Source organism: Anoplopoma fimbria, chromosome 6 (genome assembly GCF_027596085.1).
Source record: "Anoplopoma fimbria isolate UVic2021 breed Golden Eagle Sablefish chromosome 6, Afim_UVic_2022, whole genome shotgun sequence".
Classification (NCBI taxonomy): domain Eukaryota; kingdom Metazoa; phylum Chordata; class Actinopteri; order Perciformes; family Anoplopomatidae; genus Anoplopoma; species Anoplopoma fimbria.
Window position 1 is genome coordinate 17,782,539 of NC_072454.1, and position 19,426 is coordinate 17,801,964.

Here is a 19,426-nt window from a genome sequence, read left to right on the forward strand (position 1 = left end):
TGAGTCATTTTAAAACCACCATCTCAAAGTATCAACTAAGAAGGCTTTTTTTTTTTTTAAGGCAATTCTTCAAACACAAAAATACATATGGGGTTAAATTTTCCTCACTAAATAAAAACAATGCTTGTATTTATTTGTTTTCCTCACCATGTCCTATACATGACCCTCTACAGTAATTACCTTTGCCAAAATCCTCAACTTGTGTGAGGCGAAAGGAAGAGAGGAACAGAAGGCGGTGAGAGACTCTTTCCCCGTGTTCCTGTTTGAAAACCCTCACAATTACTCACAGGCCTGATGGATGAGATCTGGCGTGTTCTGAAATGTTTGTTTCGGGAGAGGGAGGTGGGATAATAAGAGGCTAGGAAGAAAAACAGGGATGCAAACAGAGACTTTCTGACCTTGACAATGATTACTTAAGTTCTCTCTCCACAAGGGGAGACAAGTGAGGACCTGTCTTGAATGTCCCCCTTTATGAGCACTGGCAACTGTCTCCAAAGACATAAAGTCAGTGTCATGGCCTGAACACCACTGCAGTTGTTTATGAGTGTTTGTGAAAGAGATGGAGAAGGTGGTGCGGGTTGGGTCACAAAATGTGTGACTGGGAATAACGGGGGAAGCTCATTCTCCCAAACAATACAATATGGTCATAGACCATTAGCAGTTTAAGCAAAGGGAGACATTTCTCTAAGTGCCAGCCCGATCCACACTGACAGCACAGATGATTACTTTCCATTAGCCACACCTCGTGAAAAATAGTTTCTACCTGGCCATGTTGGCAGCTCGTAGGCTACAGAGATTAGGTAAACAACACTGACGTTGACCAAACACTGAGGCAGGCTGCAAGGCTGTTCACAAGCTGGACACTAGGAGGGGAGAAAAATCAGGCCGGAGTCGGAAGGAGAGGAAGCTCGTCGGCCGGTTTGTCACCTCAGTTCACTTTTACACCCTGATGGAAGGGAAAAACCCGGCCTTGTGCTGTATCTCTCCCAGTGCTGATACGATTAACTGGACCTTTTAGCGCAGGACCCAATGCAACCCACTCACCGGAGTCATTTCACCGTTCAACAGAGCAGCAAGCTCCCTCAGCCAGGGGCATTGATTTTCATTCTTGGTGTAACAGTGCAACAATCACAAGTTTGCTCAAGAAGTAACCAGTCCTCTGCAATGGTTTGTAATGTACTGTATGTGTGTAAATTATATATATATATATATATATATATATATATATATATATATGTGTGTGTGTACTTCTATATGCAACTGGCACCGCAGTGTTGGGAGAACAGAGAGAGTGAGGGACACTGAATTGCAGTCAAATTGCTGGGAGCATGGCCGCATCACTCAGGGAGGTTATGGCACAGGGTGTGAGTCTGCAGAGAGACAGATAGACCCGTCGAGCCAGACTCTCCAGGGGATGAGTGTGTTGTGCAGCACATCCATGGCCTGACAGAAAATCTAATGAAGAGTCTATGCTGACAAGACTCCCGAACAGTAGGAAGCAAAAAAACAAAAGCCATAGGCTTTATCAATCACTAAAGGAACAGTAACGTTGAAAAGTGAATAAAAAATTTGACATCATCTTTGTCACGCCAGTCTGGTGTTAGTCTAAATGGGTATATTGTTGAGACGACCAGCTCTGAAACTGCTAAAAAATGTCCCCCTTCCATAACAGTAATGAATTGGCCCAACAACGTTTTAGACAGGAAAAAAGGATCTGGACAGCAAATAAATTTTTACATAAGAGTGCCGCCTTTCACAAAGTAGAAAAGGAGAATATGATGTCATATATTACAACTAGACCTTTGAAAAGAACCCTACAGTAAGGAAGAGTGACAGTGAAAAAGTCGGTCTTTTTAGAGTCCGTCTTTAGACCAGGAGATAATAAAAATGCCACAGCTACTTTTCATTCTGGAAAGCCTTGTGCTTTATAGGCTAAAATATTACCAGAGCACTCAGAGAGTCATTCCCTAATAAATAAGGCAGTGCTCTCCATTAAGGCTCGTGTCTCACAGAAGCATATAATATTCTCTGGACATTACACACCATTATCCTGCTCTGTTGCCATGCTGCCACGACTATTGAGGTTTCCAATAAGTGGGGAAGGATGAACCACAACTCGCTCATAAAAGAAAAGTAAGCCCTTAGAGATGCAAAACATGTTCTTCCTTCAATAAGAATCTCTTTACTAATAATAGGCAGCTCTGTTTTTTGGGGGTTTTTTTATTGTTTTTTGCTTGCATTTAGCTGCTGTTTTTACTCAATACAAAATATTGGAGAAATCAATTATCTTTTTTCCTTTTTCCTTCCCCCTTTATTATTTTTAATTTGCTATTCTTATTCAAATGTTACCTCAAATAACCCAATAACTGATTACATGTCTTGTTGGGGTTTCATTTACACCGATAATTTAACACTGTGAAAAGAAAATTTAGTTCAAGTGCAAATTAAATAGAATTAAGTAAGTGATATAGAAGCCAATTTTGTTTTCTTCCAACTCTCATCTGGAACAACATAGGAAAGCCTAAGTCCATCAATTGGTTGATTTAATTTTGAATTTTATGATGACTGACATTAACCACACAGCAAAAAAAAAAACAGTAGCCCCTCTATATGTTACCCTTCTCTAAACAACAGAATAACATTGTATTCTGTTCACCAGGCCGGCCAGCGCACCTGGCAGCCTTCTGTACTGTACATTATGCATCAATGAAGAGCAAACAACGCTGCCTGTGTGCCAAGCAGCCCCACAGGCAAACAATGTTTGAATGGACTGCATATCAAAAAAAACATATAAAAGTCCATCTCCACTGGATTATGGTATTCTGTCCTATGAGGGTCACTGCTCTCATCAAACCTGTGATGACTGCAGTACGAGCGGCTCCATAGAACTGAATACCAATTGCCTTTCTCGCACTCATCTCAACCCCTTCAGGTTCTTTATGGCATTCATAACCAGATTCCCTACGCACACTAAATTGGCTCCTTTAAAAAATGATCTAATACAGAAAGATGGGAAAGGTTTACAGCGGGTAATGGATTAGGAGTCAACCCCTGTGCATAATTACCACAGTCATCATGATAAGAAAAGTCCTTTCCACTTCGCACCGTTATCTTTTCGACCTCATTCTGATCTGAGAGGGAGGGTGACACTCATGTGAACTCCATGCATAAAGACAAGGAGCGAAACGGAAGACACAAACTTGTTTCTGCCATGTAAAAGCAACAGTAATGACATTCATTCAATTTAAAAACGCAATTTGAGCACCTCTTCAACTTTAAGTGAACCCTAGAATTTTCTAGGAAAAATGCCTTGATTAAGTGCGATAGTCTCCTCTTTCCATCGATCATTGTCTGATAGCAATCCAAAGATATAACACAAAGACATGGGCTACTAGAGAATCAGGGCAATTGTTTGGTATTTGCCAAATTAACGTAACAACACAGTTTCATCACTTGCATGCTGAACATACTGGCGCTTTTATTTAAAAGACGAAATGGCATCCTGTACAAGACTCTGGAACTACATTGCCATCGAGACAATGTGTGGAGTAAACACCACAGAAAGATGTGCTGTAAACATGCCTCCCTGTCACTTTCAAAAACAGTAGGTAGAGGGTTACAGGGAGCATGCAGGCTCAGTCTAAGGAGCAGGCCGAGTTGGGCCATCTGCTCGGGCTGGATGCTGCAGCCACCTTGTCATGATGTGGCCGTCCTGCCCTCCACCCCTGCAGTTTACCGATTGTCAGTACAGCCCCTCCTGTCCTGCACTCTCCAGGCTCTCACCCAGGTGACAGTTGAAGCACCTTCTGTTCAACCTCCAGCCAAACAGAATTAAGGTAGAATTAAAAACTCAATGAGCCTAATAATTAAACTTTAATGGAGGACATAAAGCAACTTGACACCCCCTAAAAGCTATAGGCAGCCAGCATAACAGTAGCACCAAGTGGCCCTGTGGCCCTTAAAATTACAGACATTTGTCCTTTGCAGCCAACATATTGCTTCTGTCATGAGAAACCCTTGTTGCACAAATGTTGTGCCTTTGGCTGATAAAATAAATTCAAAATGTTATGTGATGAAATTAAAACAGGTCAGCAGAAAACAAGCTAGAAACAATGCAGCTTTACTTACTTCCTGAACAGTTGACATTTTGGAGTCATTGTTCGCTTCCATAACTTCAGTCAATTCATTTAGAAACCCATGATGCTAACGCAGACTTAAAGATAAGAAATCATAATAGGTAATGACCAAAATTTGACTATTTCATCTGGCATACCAGTATTTTATCCTTATGCTGAATTGCCTCGTTCGATGGCAAGAACAAAAAAAGGATTATAGCAGCTGTACTTCAGTTCATGTCCACTGAACACACAAGGGTTTTAATAGGTAGTCTAAATATCTGAATAGTGTAAATGTATTCCTTCCTTTAATGTTTCCACACAATTTACACAGTAACCTTCACATTTACCTACAATTTGCATAACTAACATCACTGTACTTGTTTAACTCGAGAGAAAAAGACATTCTGAGAGACGGTTCATTAAGCTTAAGGCTAATACTTTCTCAGTGCTCAAAAAGTCCCACACTTCACAGACAGCGGTCTACTGGTGCCAACCTGAATGAAAAGCAGCATGAGAAAATGGAAGTACTGCAGGCTACAGATTGGGAACTGTGAATAGAGGACAGGCAAAAAGCTGAACTTTCCAAAGATCTTATCAAACGCTGTTGCTCAACATCCGCACCGTTTGTTCACATGCAGCTCAGAACTTTGTTACGCACTAAAATTTGGACAAGAGCCACCATAGTCAGAGCATGTCCAGCTTATTCAACTAATAAGTAGTTTGTTACCATTATTTATAATGTTATACTGTAAAAGCCAAAAAATAGTGTTTGGAACACTCTATTCACATTAAGAATTGACATTCACAACATACTACTATTGTTGAGCAGAGCTCTAATAGATGGTGAATTTAAACTGGGCAGCATCCACCACTATACTGCATGTTCTTATCAGTCCAACCACCTGTACAAAGACAACTGGTCCTGCAGTATGAATAGAGCAGCGGTGGGGCAACTGCTGAGAACTTCTGCAAATTATAAAAGGCTTCAGCAATCCCTTCAACCTTTCAGAGCCTCCGACAGCCTGCTAAACAGAATGAATTACCTCCTGGCCAACACGCAGCTCAATCAGAGCCTGGACGTCTGGCAGCATTAACTGCTGAAATAAACTGCCTGCCTTTGCTACAAAAGTATTCAACAGTTTAAAACAAAAAAAGGTGCAATGCCCCCTCCTGCACCTCATTTGCATTCTTATATGCCCTATTTTTCTAGTCACTTAATACAATCCCTGCTTGCCGCATTAACGGTCTTAACCTTTGTTTGTTTAAAGATACTGACTATAGAGAACATAGACTGGGAGCAAAATGCAATCATAATAGTCAGATTATACTATGACACCTGTATCAGTGACTCTAACATAAATGAAATACAAATCCAGACTTAATATCCATCTTCTCAGAGCTTAGATATATCGAAATAGCATACAGACATGTGGCAGTTATTATGAAAATAAATACAGTACAAACTACAACCTGCTCAAATTTGTAAAAGGTCAAAATGTTGATAAAGCAAGACAATGATGCATAGATGCATAAATTAGCGAGTAGTAATTTCACACGAGATGCACACTGCTTGGTAGACTGTAATGCGCGCGTTTGCAAATACTGCATGAAGAAGGAAAAGTGATGAAACACAACTACTGAAAGCCAAAGCAGACCACATTTGATATACGGCTGTTATACAGCTATGGGTCTATAGCTGCAAAAGGGTTGTGAGCATCAGCTGCAGCAGCAACAGGTAAAGCAATCTTTCAGCACCTCTGACACTGTGTGTAGGTTGTGGGCAGAATGCAGAAAATGACATTACAGCAGCACAAATCTCTGAGAAAGAAATGTGTGTGCTCTATCTCTCTCTAATTCTACATCTTTGAGTCACTATAACAAATATTTACTTACCTGAAACAATTGATATGTGGTTGCTACTCCTTACAGCACACACATGCCACATTTATGACAAATGAGATAAGTATAACTTCCAACCAAATCAAAATGAATTCAGTCATTAACCTTGTGTTTCACTTGCACAATGTAGGAGAAAGAGCTGCAACTGCAACTTCAAGTTGGGCAACAAAAGGTCAGAATGTAATCTAGTCACTGTAATGCAGCTCATGGGAGGTCAGATCAATGGGAGCAGACTTAACGTTCACTCATCACTTGTGCAATGCCTCCAGAACCAGCACTTTCTGAGGCTGAACAGTAGAGGGCAGCGTAGGACAATTTAATAGCCAAGGTGCCTTCCAGCAGCAAACACCATCCAACAGCTCCCAAAGGTCAAAGGGCAGATCCTTACCGGCATTGACGATGGCATCCACCTCCAAGACGGTTATGTCTCCTTTGTAGAGAGACACTTTATCACTCAGCCCTCCTCCGCCTGTCAGCTCATTCCCTTCCTCTTTGTCATTGGCTGAAATAATGAAAAAGACAACTTCAACTCCTTGCACTCATTTGTAACAGAACATAAAAATATTGAGATTTCTCTCAATGAATACACACAATATTTGTTAATTTATATATACACAAAGCAGATTCATGAATGGTTCTCAAATATACTTGAAAAGACAAAATCTTCAGTTAAATGTGATGATGTTGATGGAAAATAGACTTCATTTATTCATTATCCAAGTTTTCCATAGAGCAATACTTAATAGAAATAATTTTAAAAACACAATAAAAGGGAAAATAAAGTATGTTCTGTAATATCAATACTCCAGATAGTGTTTGACATGGAAATTGTGAATTTTATTTAAGAATTAGCATACTCTAATTTGTATTCCTTCCTTCTTTCATATTATAAAAACTTTTCAAATTGTGTGATGCAATCTGGGATAATTTCTATGAACTGGTATATTCTGAGGATAAAAAGCCAGGCAAGTTTAGCAATGACAATTTTGTAGAGAATACCTCCTTTCAGAGTTGAGAAAAGAAATGTTAATAACGAAGGAGCTGTGCATCAGTAGTTCTGTTTCACGCTGGTTCTTAAGAATACATCAGCTAAGAGCCTCCCAAAATGCCATAGAAAGTTATTATAGCTCGCTTAATTAAACAGCATACGTGTGCAGATAATCAAGCACAGGTTCTTTTTTAAGCTGCCGATTAGTCAATGGCATTTGTCTCTTACGTTTTAAGATGGTTTCATGTTGTTTTTGTGATTATTTTTTGTAAAGCAACACACTGTAACACTGAAGACAAGTTTCCCCTCTGGGTCAATAACATGTATCTAGTCTATCTATTTCTATCACTACTAAACAAGTTAAGATTGTACCTCACTTAACCAAACATCAATTGTGGTCTTACATCAGTGACAAATTGCCACCACCAAAAACTACTGCGTTAGCTTCTTGCATGCATCGTCATCCAACCTCATTTTTCTATACATGACCTCTCTGCTGCATTAAATTCACATCACAGCACTTATAATCCATAACTAGCCAACAGTTTTTTTATATATATATATATATATATATATATATATATATATATATACACACACACACATCTGTCTCAGTTTATACAACAGTCTTATTTGTAACTTTAATGTTACCTTTGTTTAAGCTATACCAATATTTTTATTGAAACATTATATTTCAAACATATTTTTTACTTAAAAACATACTATTAATAAGAGTAACTTTGTAGCATAATTAGATGTGACTTAGATTCAGAGTGCAAGAATAATTTAACTACTTTTGAAACTTAGCACTAAACTAACGCAGTGATTCTCAAACTTTTTATCAATAATTCACCCCCTTTGAAATATTTTTCAGCCAAATAACCCTTAACGCAAAACAATTTCGGTACAACAAAAAAAAAAAAAAACCCTAAAGAGGTAACTTTGGGCGTACAATATGCTGCACCATCAGTGCTTGATTTACAAAGCAGAACCTTGTCACTGAAAAACACTTAAATGCTACATTTCAAATGTTCATGACAGTACTCTTTTGGCTCTGTTGTCACTTGCTTTTTTGCTTCTTTCTCTATGTTTTCAGGTTTAACCCACAAATCCATTTACTTGATTTTATTTTTTCCCATTATGGAAATTGGCTTCCCGGGGTCACGCTGTACAAACACAATTATAAAAAATAGATTGTGTTTGTTGCAGAAGTTGACAGAATATTAGATTTGGTTTAACAATCTTACATTTACATTTTTATTGAATTTATTATAGTATAATCATTTTAGGAATTACTGGTGTGCATTAATTATATTTATTAACATCATTTAACAACTCAAGGACCCCCCTGCAGTACTCCAAAGTACCCCTAGGGGTACTAATACCCCCATTTGAGAAACAATGCTAAAGCCTACTTTACTGTTATAGCAGGGGTTGTGACCGTTATAAAGCTCTGTTACTGTTGGCTGACAAGCACATTAACAGAGTTTCAATTAAGATGCATGTTCTTCCAAGTTTCCTTTATTGATTTTTGTCATTGTGTTTTTTATTATATGCCCCCATAATGACACTTTGCTTAAATGTATCTTTTGCTGCAAAATTTAGAAAGCAATAGAGGCTTAGTGAACAAAAAGACATTTCAGATTTTTCTAACATTAGCAAATCCCAATTATTTAAAAAGTTAGCCAACCCTTTGTGCTGATACATGGATGGCTGGGGACTAGGTCTCTTTTATCCTGATATAGTGTCACTTCCCAAGAAACCACGTGAAAGACGCTTACAGTTTTTCATCTTGCCTAGCAAGAAAAGTTCCTCATCATAGTTTTGGTTTGAATATCAACTAAAAAGAGAGGATAAATAATAATAATTTATCAGCTGGGCTGTGTAAACAGTGGCATCATGTGTCAGCTTGTAGTTGCTGAATGTATTGAGTTGGGTGTCGCTGACGAGTCTCTCTTACGTCTCTTTTCCTCTCTCCAGGTTGGGATCTTGTCCAAAGATATAAAATCTTGACGTCGATACTCCTTGCGTCGCTCCTCCCGATCTAGACGGAGCAGTCTCTCTGTGGAGGAAAGACACCGTACATTAAACATGAATAAAGCTGGTCCCAGTGAAGAATAAAAGAGCTAGAGAGGGGAATAGACTCGGTAAGAAATACAACATTAATTTCCAGTGAGGCAAAAACTCACTTATATCTTTGGGTTTTTTCTTTTCTTAACGTCCTAACAAACTGTTTTCCAGCGTCTACCCATAGTTGAAGAACGATATTAGACAGTTGCTGATCCTGCACAAACTGAGGTTGGCCTCTGACCAGACTCATCCTCAACTGCTCACCTGGTCCTGCCATCATCATCATCATCATCATCATCATCAGTCATCTCCAACTCCTCACTGCTCAAACTCCAAACCTCTCGAAACTGACACAATGAAAAATGGGGATCTTAAATAAAGGGATAATTAATAATGTGAGCCTGCATGATGCATTAAATCCCCTCTTGGCTTGCATGGTCAAAGTGCATGATCAGCAACAAAAAAGCACCACTGGAGCTGGTAGGGATTCTGAGTCTTACTGCCATCCAAGATGTTTGAACACAGGTACTCAGTCTATCCCTCTCAATACATCACAGGTTCTCAGCCATGGTTCACAGAGACCCAAAACAATACTGACACCTCACCGCCATTTGATTTCACTCATTGTTCCCTCATCTGTGGTTGCAGGGGTGATAATTAGTGACACTGGCTGTTGTGTGGATTGGCTGGAATGAAAATGTGCATACTCCTGTGTCTCCATGGATCTCAGATGAGAACCACTGCACTATGCTCCCTGTTGTCTAAGCTTCATTGCACTCTGAACTGTTTGTCCTACCTTGCTCAAGCTCTGTGCTGCTCTGCCCCTGAAGTAAGTCTTATGGGACTTTATCATCTACGGGCCCTTTTCATAGCAGCCATTTTACATGAACATAACAGGGTAAACATTATTTATAGAACTATTACATTTAGGTGGACCAGGGTCATGGTATTGTGTATGCTGGCTCACTGGAAAGGCTGTGACCATAGACTGTATATAAGAAGTGGGCGTAGTCATCTGGACATCACTCATTGGTTTGTGGACTGCTGTTTTTAAGCCTTGAGTCCGGGGATTTGGCCGTCGCCATCTTGGAATACGGCCAAGGCCATCTTGGCTTTTTTGCAATCGTTGAGTGGACGTTACCATATTTGGAATGCGGAGCAGTGAGGTAGAGGCGTCGTCTACTGCTCTGGTGGTGGCAGCAACCTGTCAATCACGGTAAGCCCGCCCTAAAGCATACTCCGCTGTATGGTCCATTTCACTCTAAATGTGCCATAATTTATTAAATGAACATCATGCAGTATTGAAGAAGACTTGAAACTAGCAGTTAAGACCGTAAACACATGTTTACAATGTTGAATGAGGTAATAAATCAAGTGAGTAGTTGGATTATTTACTCATAGACTTCCATACAATCAGACTTCTTTTTGCAACCAGAGGAGTCGCCCCCTGGCAGTAGAGAGAATGCAAGATTTAAAAAAACTTTCGCATTGGCTTCACTCAGCAGAACCGGAGGCTGCTGCACACTATATAGAGTCGGACCATCATTCATTTTACCAATAACAAAATATGTTTACCCTGCTATGACATGTGAAAATGGCATATAGTTTGCTATAAAACTTAAATAAGAAAATGTTACCTGCTGTACATGGAGAAACGTATTCTGTCATGACTTCATTTACAGTGTCTTTTTTCTAACAGTTAACAACAATTCTCTACTACTGAGTGATACATCTCTTCACACAGTTAACACAACAGCAGTCAATGTAGAATAAACCGAGGATGACTTTTCATATCTTGACAAAAATAGCATTCAATGACCTCATCTTTTAAATGCATTAACTGTTTACTACCTAAAACTGAACCATTACCAAAACTTGGTGTGAAAAATAAAGTACAAGTAAAACGACTGAAATTAACTACACTCTGCTTCATTAAAAAAAAAAAAAAAAATTATAATAATAATAAAAGTGAAAGCAGAAAGTTCTAATTGGGACACAAACAAAAAAGGAACTTCAAAGAACAGTAGTGATGCATATTGTAATGCTGCCTGTTGTTCTGGTGCAAGGGTTCTGAGATAAAGGGTTTTGGATGCATTAGTGCATTTGGGTTTAGTGAGTGTGAGATTAACGGTTATTCTGAGCTGCATGGTGGTAAAGAGAACTGTGTGAACAGTTTTTAAAAAGTGTACTCAGTAAAGAGAAATGTGTTACCTTTTCACAAAAAAAAAAAAACCTAAGGTACAACTAGTTACCCAAGCTACTGTGTGCAAGAAGTGCGAGTACTTCTTGTTATTCGTTTGTGGGTTTTACAACAAATTCCAACATGACTGGCTGACATTAGAAACATCACACAGCTGCTGCTGCTTAACCTTTGCACTGCTGTATCACTCTTGGGTCCTCACAGCTTGCGTCCTCATGTTCATCTCACTGACTGTCAGAGAGCCTCAACTTGCTACTGTATTCCCCGGAAAACACTGGGCTGCTCTGGAAAACAAGCTTCATCCTAATGACGTGCTTTACTGTGAAATATCCACCAAATTAATACTCCAGTACACACAGTGTGGACTTTGGTCAATTAAAACATCCACTTTATAAAACCGTTTATGCTAAAACTGGATTTGATATGACACTACACAAAAGCATCCTGGTAGTTTACAATAATTGGCTCTTTACAACAAAATGTTGAGGACTAGGCTTTGATGCTTTGCATATAAGAATACCACATAAAAGGATAAAGGATCCTTAGGTAATCTTTTGGCACGACCTCCCGTACGTCAGGCTACAATTAAAAGGTATTTCCGCAGTGGGGTATATCCATTCTATCCCCTGTGTTGCAGTGATGCTTTTCTCTCTGTCTTGCCCACTCCTGTCATTCCCAAGGCTGCTTTTATTCTACATGAATGAATAAAAAGGCCGTTCTGAGGTTGAACACAGCAAAGCTCTCTGGACCACGCTTAAGAGCTTTGTGACTCTGCTGAACTTATACTCTTTGAAGAATCCCAAAGCTTAGTTTAGATATCATGGAAACAGGATGGGCTCAAAATGTGCCTTATTCTTATTTATCATATTATTAATATGAGTAACAAGATTGTGTTACTGGAGTTGCACTTTAACTGGTGGCATATGTGGCATATGATTTTTCTAACAAAGAATCTATTAACAACAAAATGCAAAAAGATGAGGCTGCCTGTCACATTAAATCTAATTTTCTGAGGTATTTTAGTACCATTAATATTCCTGTTTCATGTTTTCCTTATTTTGTTATTTTTGTTTACGAAAGTTCATGTCGGGAACGTTTTTGCCATTTTTGAAAGTTAGGTTGATTTTACCAACACAATTTACAATCATTTATCTTTATTGTTACTTGATTTCACACAGCTGACAGTCTAGCCCCAGGTCAAACCACGGTTTCAGAAAAGAATCACAATAAATTCCTCAAGTTTCTGAATTTCTTTCACATTTTGACTTGCCTTGATCTCCTCTTAACGCAATTCGAGCTGGAGCTTGTATGCTCAGAATATAAAATCTGATTTGCTTTGATGTTCCCTCCATGTTGCCACCTGCTCAAACTGGAAATGTCTGGCTAAGATTAATTATTACATGTGCTGCGAGAATTTAAATGACCATTGTGAAGACTTTCCCATACGCTGAAAAAATGAGGCGTGAGTCAATAGGCGTGATGGCGTGACACTGACTGACCTGCAGTACTTCATAAGAAAAAGGTAGAGACCATACAATTCAAATCATTAACTCCCCAACAATATCAGCAATGATTACAAACTATTCTTGTGTCAGTTGTTGTTGTTGTTGTTGTTATTATTATTATAATTATAGGTCATATCTGGTCTGAACAGAAACCAGGGCTGAAAATGTGTCTGTCAATGTGATACAAAGAGAAATACAGTTTGATCACACAGTACTGTATACACCTTGATATGCCATAGCAGGAAGACCACATGTGGAATGAATATCACTAATGATGGCTCCATTCCATTTGGTGTTTACTAGTTGCAAGGACCTTGTGTTGTACATAGTCACGCAGTAACATAGATGGACAAGGTGGCATAAACGGAATGGTGCCATCACTAATTAATGTGATTGATTGCACCTGTGCTGCACCTGCCATTACAAGTGACAACGTGCACCATCGTAAAATAAAAAATAAAAAAAACTGTGGAAACACATGAAATGAATAACTTATGAATATAGCTTGGCTAAGCACGTCTTCCTCGGCCCTTTTTGAGCACAACAGGTCTAGCCTGTAGCCTGCATGTCTCTGAAACTGAACGCACTTGCAGCCTCATAGGCGAGTGTCATACCTGGCATCATTCGCAACTTGAGAACTAGTCGTTTTGGGGTTTTTTTATCCTCTAAGAAAAGGTGAATAACCCCGTTTTGAACTATTAGACACTCCGCTCCGTTGTTTTACTCCGGTGGCTCTGCTGTTCTGCTGAAGGGACGTTCAACAGCAGAGAAGGTTGTTTGCAACTCAGGGAGCCACTGCTGGTGTATCACACAGGTGGAAGGCAGGGTTTGTTTAGTTAAGAGGTACTCGAACAGGTGAACTGGGAGACGGCTAACATTTCCGCGAGAGGCTTCAATGGAAGCTAATGTTCACACAAGAGGCTCCGTTTGAACAGTGTTGTTGCGATTGTCAAACATGCATTACGGGAGCTACACAGAGGCGCAACATGATTCCCAACATCTGTGCAGTCACCGTATGGGGTAACCGAATAGCCCGGATAGGAAGTTGCCTATTGTCACAGCGTTACGGGGAGGACATGAGGAGTGTCTGCCAATCTCCTGGCATGGTTGAATACATGCTGTCTGCCATAGAGATAATGATAGCCCCCCCAAAAACAAGCCTTACCTTTTTCAGTCTTCCAGTCCTTTTTCTTTTTGCTCATGCTGCCGGAATGGTTTGACTTCGAATGGTTGTTTTTTGACTGTGGCAACCCCAGGCTCACAGTGAATGGTGCTCCGGGGGAAAAAACTGAGATGTAAAGTGAAACAGCCTCTGGACGGTTGTCTCACCTGTGAAGCTGTCAAATTTCTATGGACCTCAGCTGGCTCAACCTACCGTGAGTGCGCCGTAAATAATGTGTACGAGCGCCGGCTAAATGATTGGCTGTGGAACACGCGGAAGTGGGCCCGTGATTGGTCCAGCCGCTGAGTCAATCAGAGAAGGTCCACGCGCAGGGGAGGCAAGGTAGGTTGTTTCCGGTGGCTCAACAGACTGCCGAGTGAAGTGTTTGGCTGGTAACGCCGGTCTGCTCCGATGCAAACTGCAATAAGTAGAGTCTGCTATGACTCACTGCAAGTAAACTGAGCAAGAAAACATTCGTGGAAATATAAATAAATATAAATACATGTTTTTTAATAGGTTTATTTGTTTACGACAGTGTATTTTTCAGTACTTTGACTTAACATTTGATCCCAATGCAGAGGAAAAACTGTGCATGTGCATACAGTGACATGATAGGCTATGTAATAGTAGTAGACTATATTTGTTTTGTAGTCCAATAGTATAATAACTACCAAATAACCAACTGAATATTATACCTCTGGCTGTTCCTATCATTCAAACTTGTTTTATAGTTTAAAAAACAATGTTTATAGAAACTTTAATGGAACCATGGGTTTATTTGCATGATATGTCCATATTTTCATGATAGGTTGATTTTTCTGATATGCTTGAAACTTGCCTTGCTGTAACCCTGGACTATAATTGCTCTGTAATTGTTAATATCATAGCAACAGTTTTGATGATAATTTGGGTCAATATTATCTGAGGTAACTATTACCATGTGGGTTTAATAAATGTCTCTTAACACACAAAATGAAACAGATGCATGGTAACCTGCTCTTGATTGTAGCAGAGGACAGTATCTCACAGGATAAACCAGATCGGACCAGTAAGTCAGGCTGTCATATGAGAGAGGCTGGTTCCAGAGACCACCGTCTGTCATCTGTTGTGCGTTAGCTCTGCTCTGGTCCAGACCCATCTGCTCCTGAGACCGCTGACATTATCTGAGGATGGAAAATATCTTTCATCCAAGCTGTACTCTGATCTGGATCCAGATTTTTTAAAGGAAGGCTTATTTTAGTGAAATACATCACGTTTTCCTGTCAGCAGTTCTTGTTTTTATAAATACATTTATAACATTAACAGTAAATTGGCAGTATAGGTAGAAGCTATGTTCCTGTTCCATTCTGGATAATTATATCTAAATCTGATATTACAAACTGCAAAAGATTACATTTCACAATTCTACCACCTGACATTTCATATTACAGTCAAATTAAAGATCGTTATCTCATTGAGCTGCTGCCATTTTGGGGAAATTAAGACAACGTATCAGCTCTCATATCTGGTACATAAATTCATATTTTATCCTTGTAATACCTTGATTAGTTTCCACTCTATCTAATATGGATTTACAAAATATAAAATACTATGTCAGTTTCTGTTCTATATAAAAACCACATTGGGACATTTACAGAACTTCCCTAGCCACAGCCCTGGGAATAGCAGATACAAGTGTCTACCTTTACCCTATATTCAAATATAAAGGTGAGATTTGAATGAAGTGGCCATTGCTGTTTTCCGTCTGTACTATTCAAACCAAACCACTAGATGTCGATCTTGCAACATTATAAGCAGCAGTACACACAAAGTGACGCCGTTAGGAAACAGAGAAAAGCCCTAAGTTAGTCAAGGAAGTCAGAGTTGGCCTTGCATACAATAAACTGAAACAGGTCTGTGATTTAAACTAACCTTATAAAGATTGGCAGATATTTCACTGAGGCATGGGGGATTCCTGCTATTAGACAATCTTGCTCTAAATAGTCTCATATGTTCTCTCTGACATCCGAGGAAAGCATAGAAGGACACTACGTCAGCAAGCCTCCGACCCTGCTGGCTTTGTGAAAGATGCTAAATGCAAAGTGTGTGGCCCTGACCTCTGACCTTTTCTTTTGACCTTTCAATAAAGTGTCATTTATTTATATTAGGCTTGAGTGGAAGCGAACTCCTTAAGCATTTCTGTTTAGGCTAACTGCTTTTTAAACTATTGTGCTTTGCTGAAAGACGCTCAACTAGACTATGAGACTAAAGCCTCTAGACATCCATAGTCCACTCACACAGGTGTTTTCACTTATGTTTCCTGATTAAATCTCTTTGTGTTGACATGCAAAGTTTGTTGTAATGTTGCACTGGTTAGGGTGAGAATGCTTATCTTGTTATTATTCTTATTGGTCCATAGAGTTTTGTGACATCCTGTTATTTCAAGCTTTATCCACCTGACTAGAGGTACAATCAGCCAGAGTACCTGTGAGTGAGTGGAGGGCCTTAAAGTGTTATTGGATGTTGTGTTATGGTATCTATCATGATAAATGGCCTTTTTTTGTCTCTTTGTAATTTGATCACCAATCAGAAATCAACAAACAATGAAACTGTAGACCCGACAGTTTTTCTCATTGTTTTAGGGTGATTTAAAATAACAAAATTCAAAATGACACCATATGTAGTTTTTTGATCATTGTGTAATGCAGACAACATGATGTCTGATGAGCAGCAAAGAGATCAAACTTGGCTGGCTGTTCCAAATGACTAGTTGCTTGTGCAGGGCAGAATCTGTATATTCCTAACATTTACTCCAAAGGATCTATTTGTGTAAGACTGCGTAGGCAATTGTTATCACCATGGTTACAGCACAAGGCGATTAAGCCGGTGGCTGTACCTACAAGTCACTGGCAAGAACATTGCATCGTCAAATCCCTTGTTGGCTTGATACGTATGTTTTTCATATCCCACTTATTATAATCGCAGCAATGTAATTACAGAAAGCACGACAATTATTTACAGAGAAATGCAAACATTTGCCATTACCTTAAAGTGAGCCCAGGGGCTAAAGGAATCATAATTATGGCAATTGTTGTTTATACGTGTACTTGTGTCAATATCTGTAAGTCCTTTTATGGTTTTTTTTATGACTATCTGGTTTGGGTTATATCATCATGTCTGTTCTCAGTCAGTGCCAGATGATAAAAAAAAGCATTATTTGTTTAGTAGAGTCATAGCTCAATCCTATAGCTGCAGACTAACCACTTCCATGTATCAATTGGCCCATATAGCTTTCAGCGGCAAATTATTTACTGTTTTTCATATCTTGCCAATGACAATGAAAGGGCCTCTAACTGAACGCATCAGATAAAGTTTGACAGTGTGAATCCATAGAGAGCATGTTAAAGCCCATAGGTTCTGTAAAAGTGATTTCCTGGAAAGGAAACAATTCCTCAGCCAATTGCACACACACAAAATAAAAATAAAAAGCCCCAAATACTTTGGAAAATAGTTCTCATGTACAGACATTGGCCATGGGAATCGCTTTGCAGCGCTACAACACTGCCAGAGAACCTTTCCTGTAAGTGCTGCCTTTGACGGAATGCCAACCTTGAACATGAAAACACTATAGTTTGGTGGTTTGTGTGGGTCCTTTTCAACCTTCTCAATCAAACAGTTGTCTGCCCCTATCATCCATTGTGTCCTGTCTTATATTATGCTCATCTGGTCCACAGATGTGAGAAGCGGCTTGCTATTCTGACGAAAGGAGCCAAAAAACCTACGAGCTCATTTGTGAACAGTCTACCATGAATCTGATACACACCTCGTCATCATTATACTTGTTTTATGTGTTCAGTATCTACTCTGTAGTACACAAGAAAACACTTGACTTGAATAATTCTTTCAGTTCTAACAGTAATTTGTTGGACCATTTGGTTATATTATTTTTTTTCACATTATACTCTATTAAATTGACGAAGCTTTCATCGTTGCTCATGGCTGCTCCTTTAATGTGTGAAAAACTCTCAGACCAGGTATGAACCTTTCTTTCTTTCTAAAACTTCTCCTGTGTTCAGGCTGTATAGTCTACGGCCCTGTATCTCAGGAATAGAGCTTATAGTCCTATACTGCTATCTCCTACAGGTCTTCTTATTTATGGCCTTGGCACCTGTTTCATTCATGATTACTAGCATGTTTTTTCTTTTAGGTCACAATCGCCTCTAGTCTGTAATCAGGCTGCAAGAGCAATTTGTCCTGAGATGCATTGTGATGCACTAATGTGAATATAGTGGTTTACTGATTGGTACTTGGTTTAGTCTACATCCTCAGAATGGGTTCAGGGTTGGATTAAAAAAAGCATCACACTGTGAGTATTCTTTTCTTGCAGGATTCCTGTGGGTTGTAGCTTTGGCAGAATGTGTTGCTACGGCTCCCTCTGTTTATTTAACTGTATTTGATAAAGCCCCCATCCAGCATGTCTTTTCACACTAGAGCGTGCCTGCTTTCTGCCTGCTCAGAGCAGCAGGAATTCCATCCTGGTCGCTGGCTGAACCCAAGTTGAATAGATTTAGTGTGGATAGATGTTCAACATGTTCAGATGTTCAAAGCACATATGCACTAAAGTCATCCAAACTGTTATGGCTTCTATGTATGAACAGTTTTATTTTTTCAGGATGATTCTTCTCACACAATGTTAGTCTGTTCCCTCTGATCCAAGCACCGTAATCTGTTAATATATGAATATGCAGTGTTTTTAATTTAGCTTTTTTCCCTTTTTTAATTCAAACAAAAAAACTAAAGCATAAACACAAAGGAAGAAATCTCTTTAATATTTTATTCAGGACAAATCAAGATATCATGTGTTCCGTCTGACTGAGCACATATTCACAGTGCAGCATTACTCATCCAATTAAGCCTTCAACATGTTTGCTAGGGGTGATAGAGCAGAATATCGTAGAAGAAGTGAAACTCAAAACTATATTGCTCACTCTTAATGCTGCAGCATTATTGGATTCTGACCTCTGTTTTTCTGCTTTGACCTTCTATCCCTGCCATGACAACAAAAAACCCAACGCTTCAACAGCAATCTGCCCATCATAGCTGAAATTATTTTTCATGTTCTTGCTAACTTATAGGTGTAAAGGTAAGGTCTTAAGAAGGTCTTTTCTTGTACTATCTTAAAAAAAAGTAAAATGTGGATACATTTGGTAGTAAAGGTTATGATTCAGTTCATAGCTACTAACAAATAAGCCTTTGCGCATGTGAATCTGTCTCAAGATGAAGAAGCTAAAAAGGCCTCAAATAAATCCTGTCTGTGTAGTCATGACACATTTATTAAAACTGGACTGGCTGTTTTCCTCTGCACACCATCGGCAACAGCTAGATAAATTTAAACAGAGGTTTGATGGCATGCCACCCCTCTAAAGGCACTGTGCACCCTAGTCCCAGCTCTCTCCCCATTAATTGTTCAACGGCACTCTTTCATCTCCATTGACTTGATCCAAA

At 39.2% G+C, this 19,426-nt stretch overlaps 1 protein-coding gene across 4 annotated transcripts in view; it reads right to left on the minus strand.

The window, feature by feature from the left end:
• Nucleotides 1-14,159, minus strand: part of macrod2 (mono-ADP ribosylhydrolase 2) — a 389,097-nt gene extending 374,938 nt beyond the window's left edge. For all 4 annotated transcript variants that reach the window (XM_054599883.1, XM_054599882.1, XM_054599881.1 and 1 more), the window contains exons 1-3: nucleotides 13,946-14,159; nucleotides 8,966-9,067; nucleotides 6,406-6,519 (exon numbers count right to left, since the gene is read on the minus strand). In XM_054599883.1, the coding sequence (XP_054455858.1) occupies nucleotides 6,406-6,519; nucleotides 8,966-9,067; nucleotides 13,946-13,982 (253 nt within the window). In that variant the 5' untranslated portion in view covers nucleotides 13,983-14,159. The remainder of the gene's footprint in view (nucleotides 1-6,405; nucleotides 6,520-8,965; nucleotides 9,068-13,945) is intronic.
• Between the last annotated feature and the right edge of the window lie 5,267 nt (nucleotides 14,160-19,426).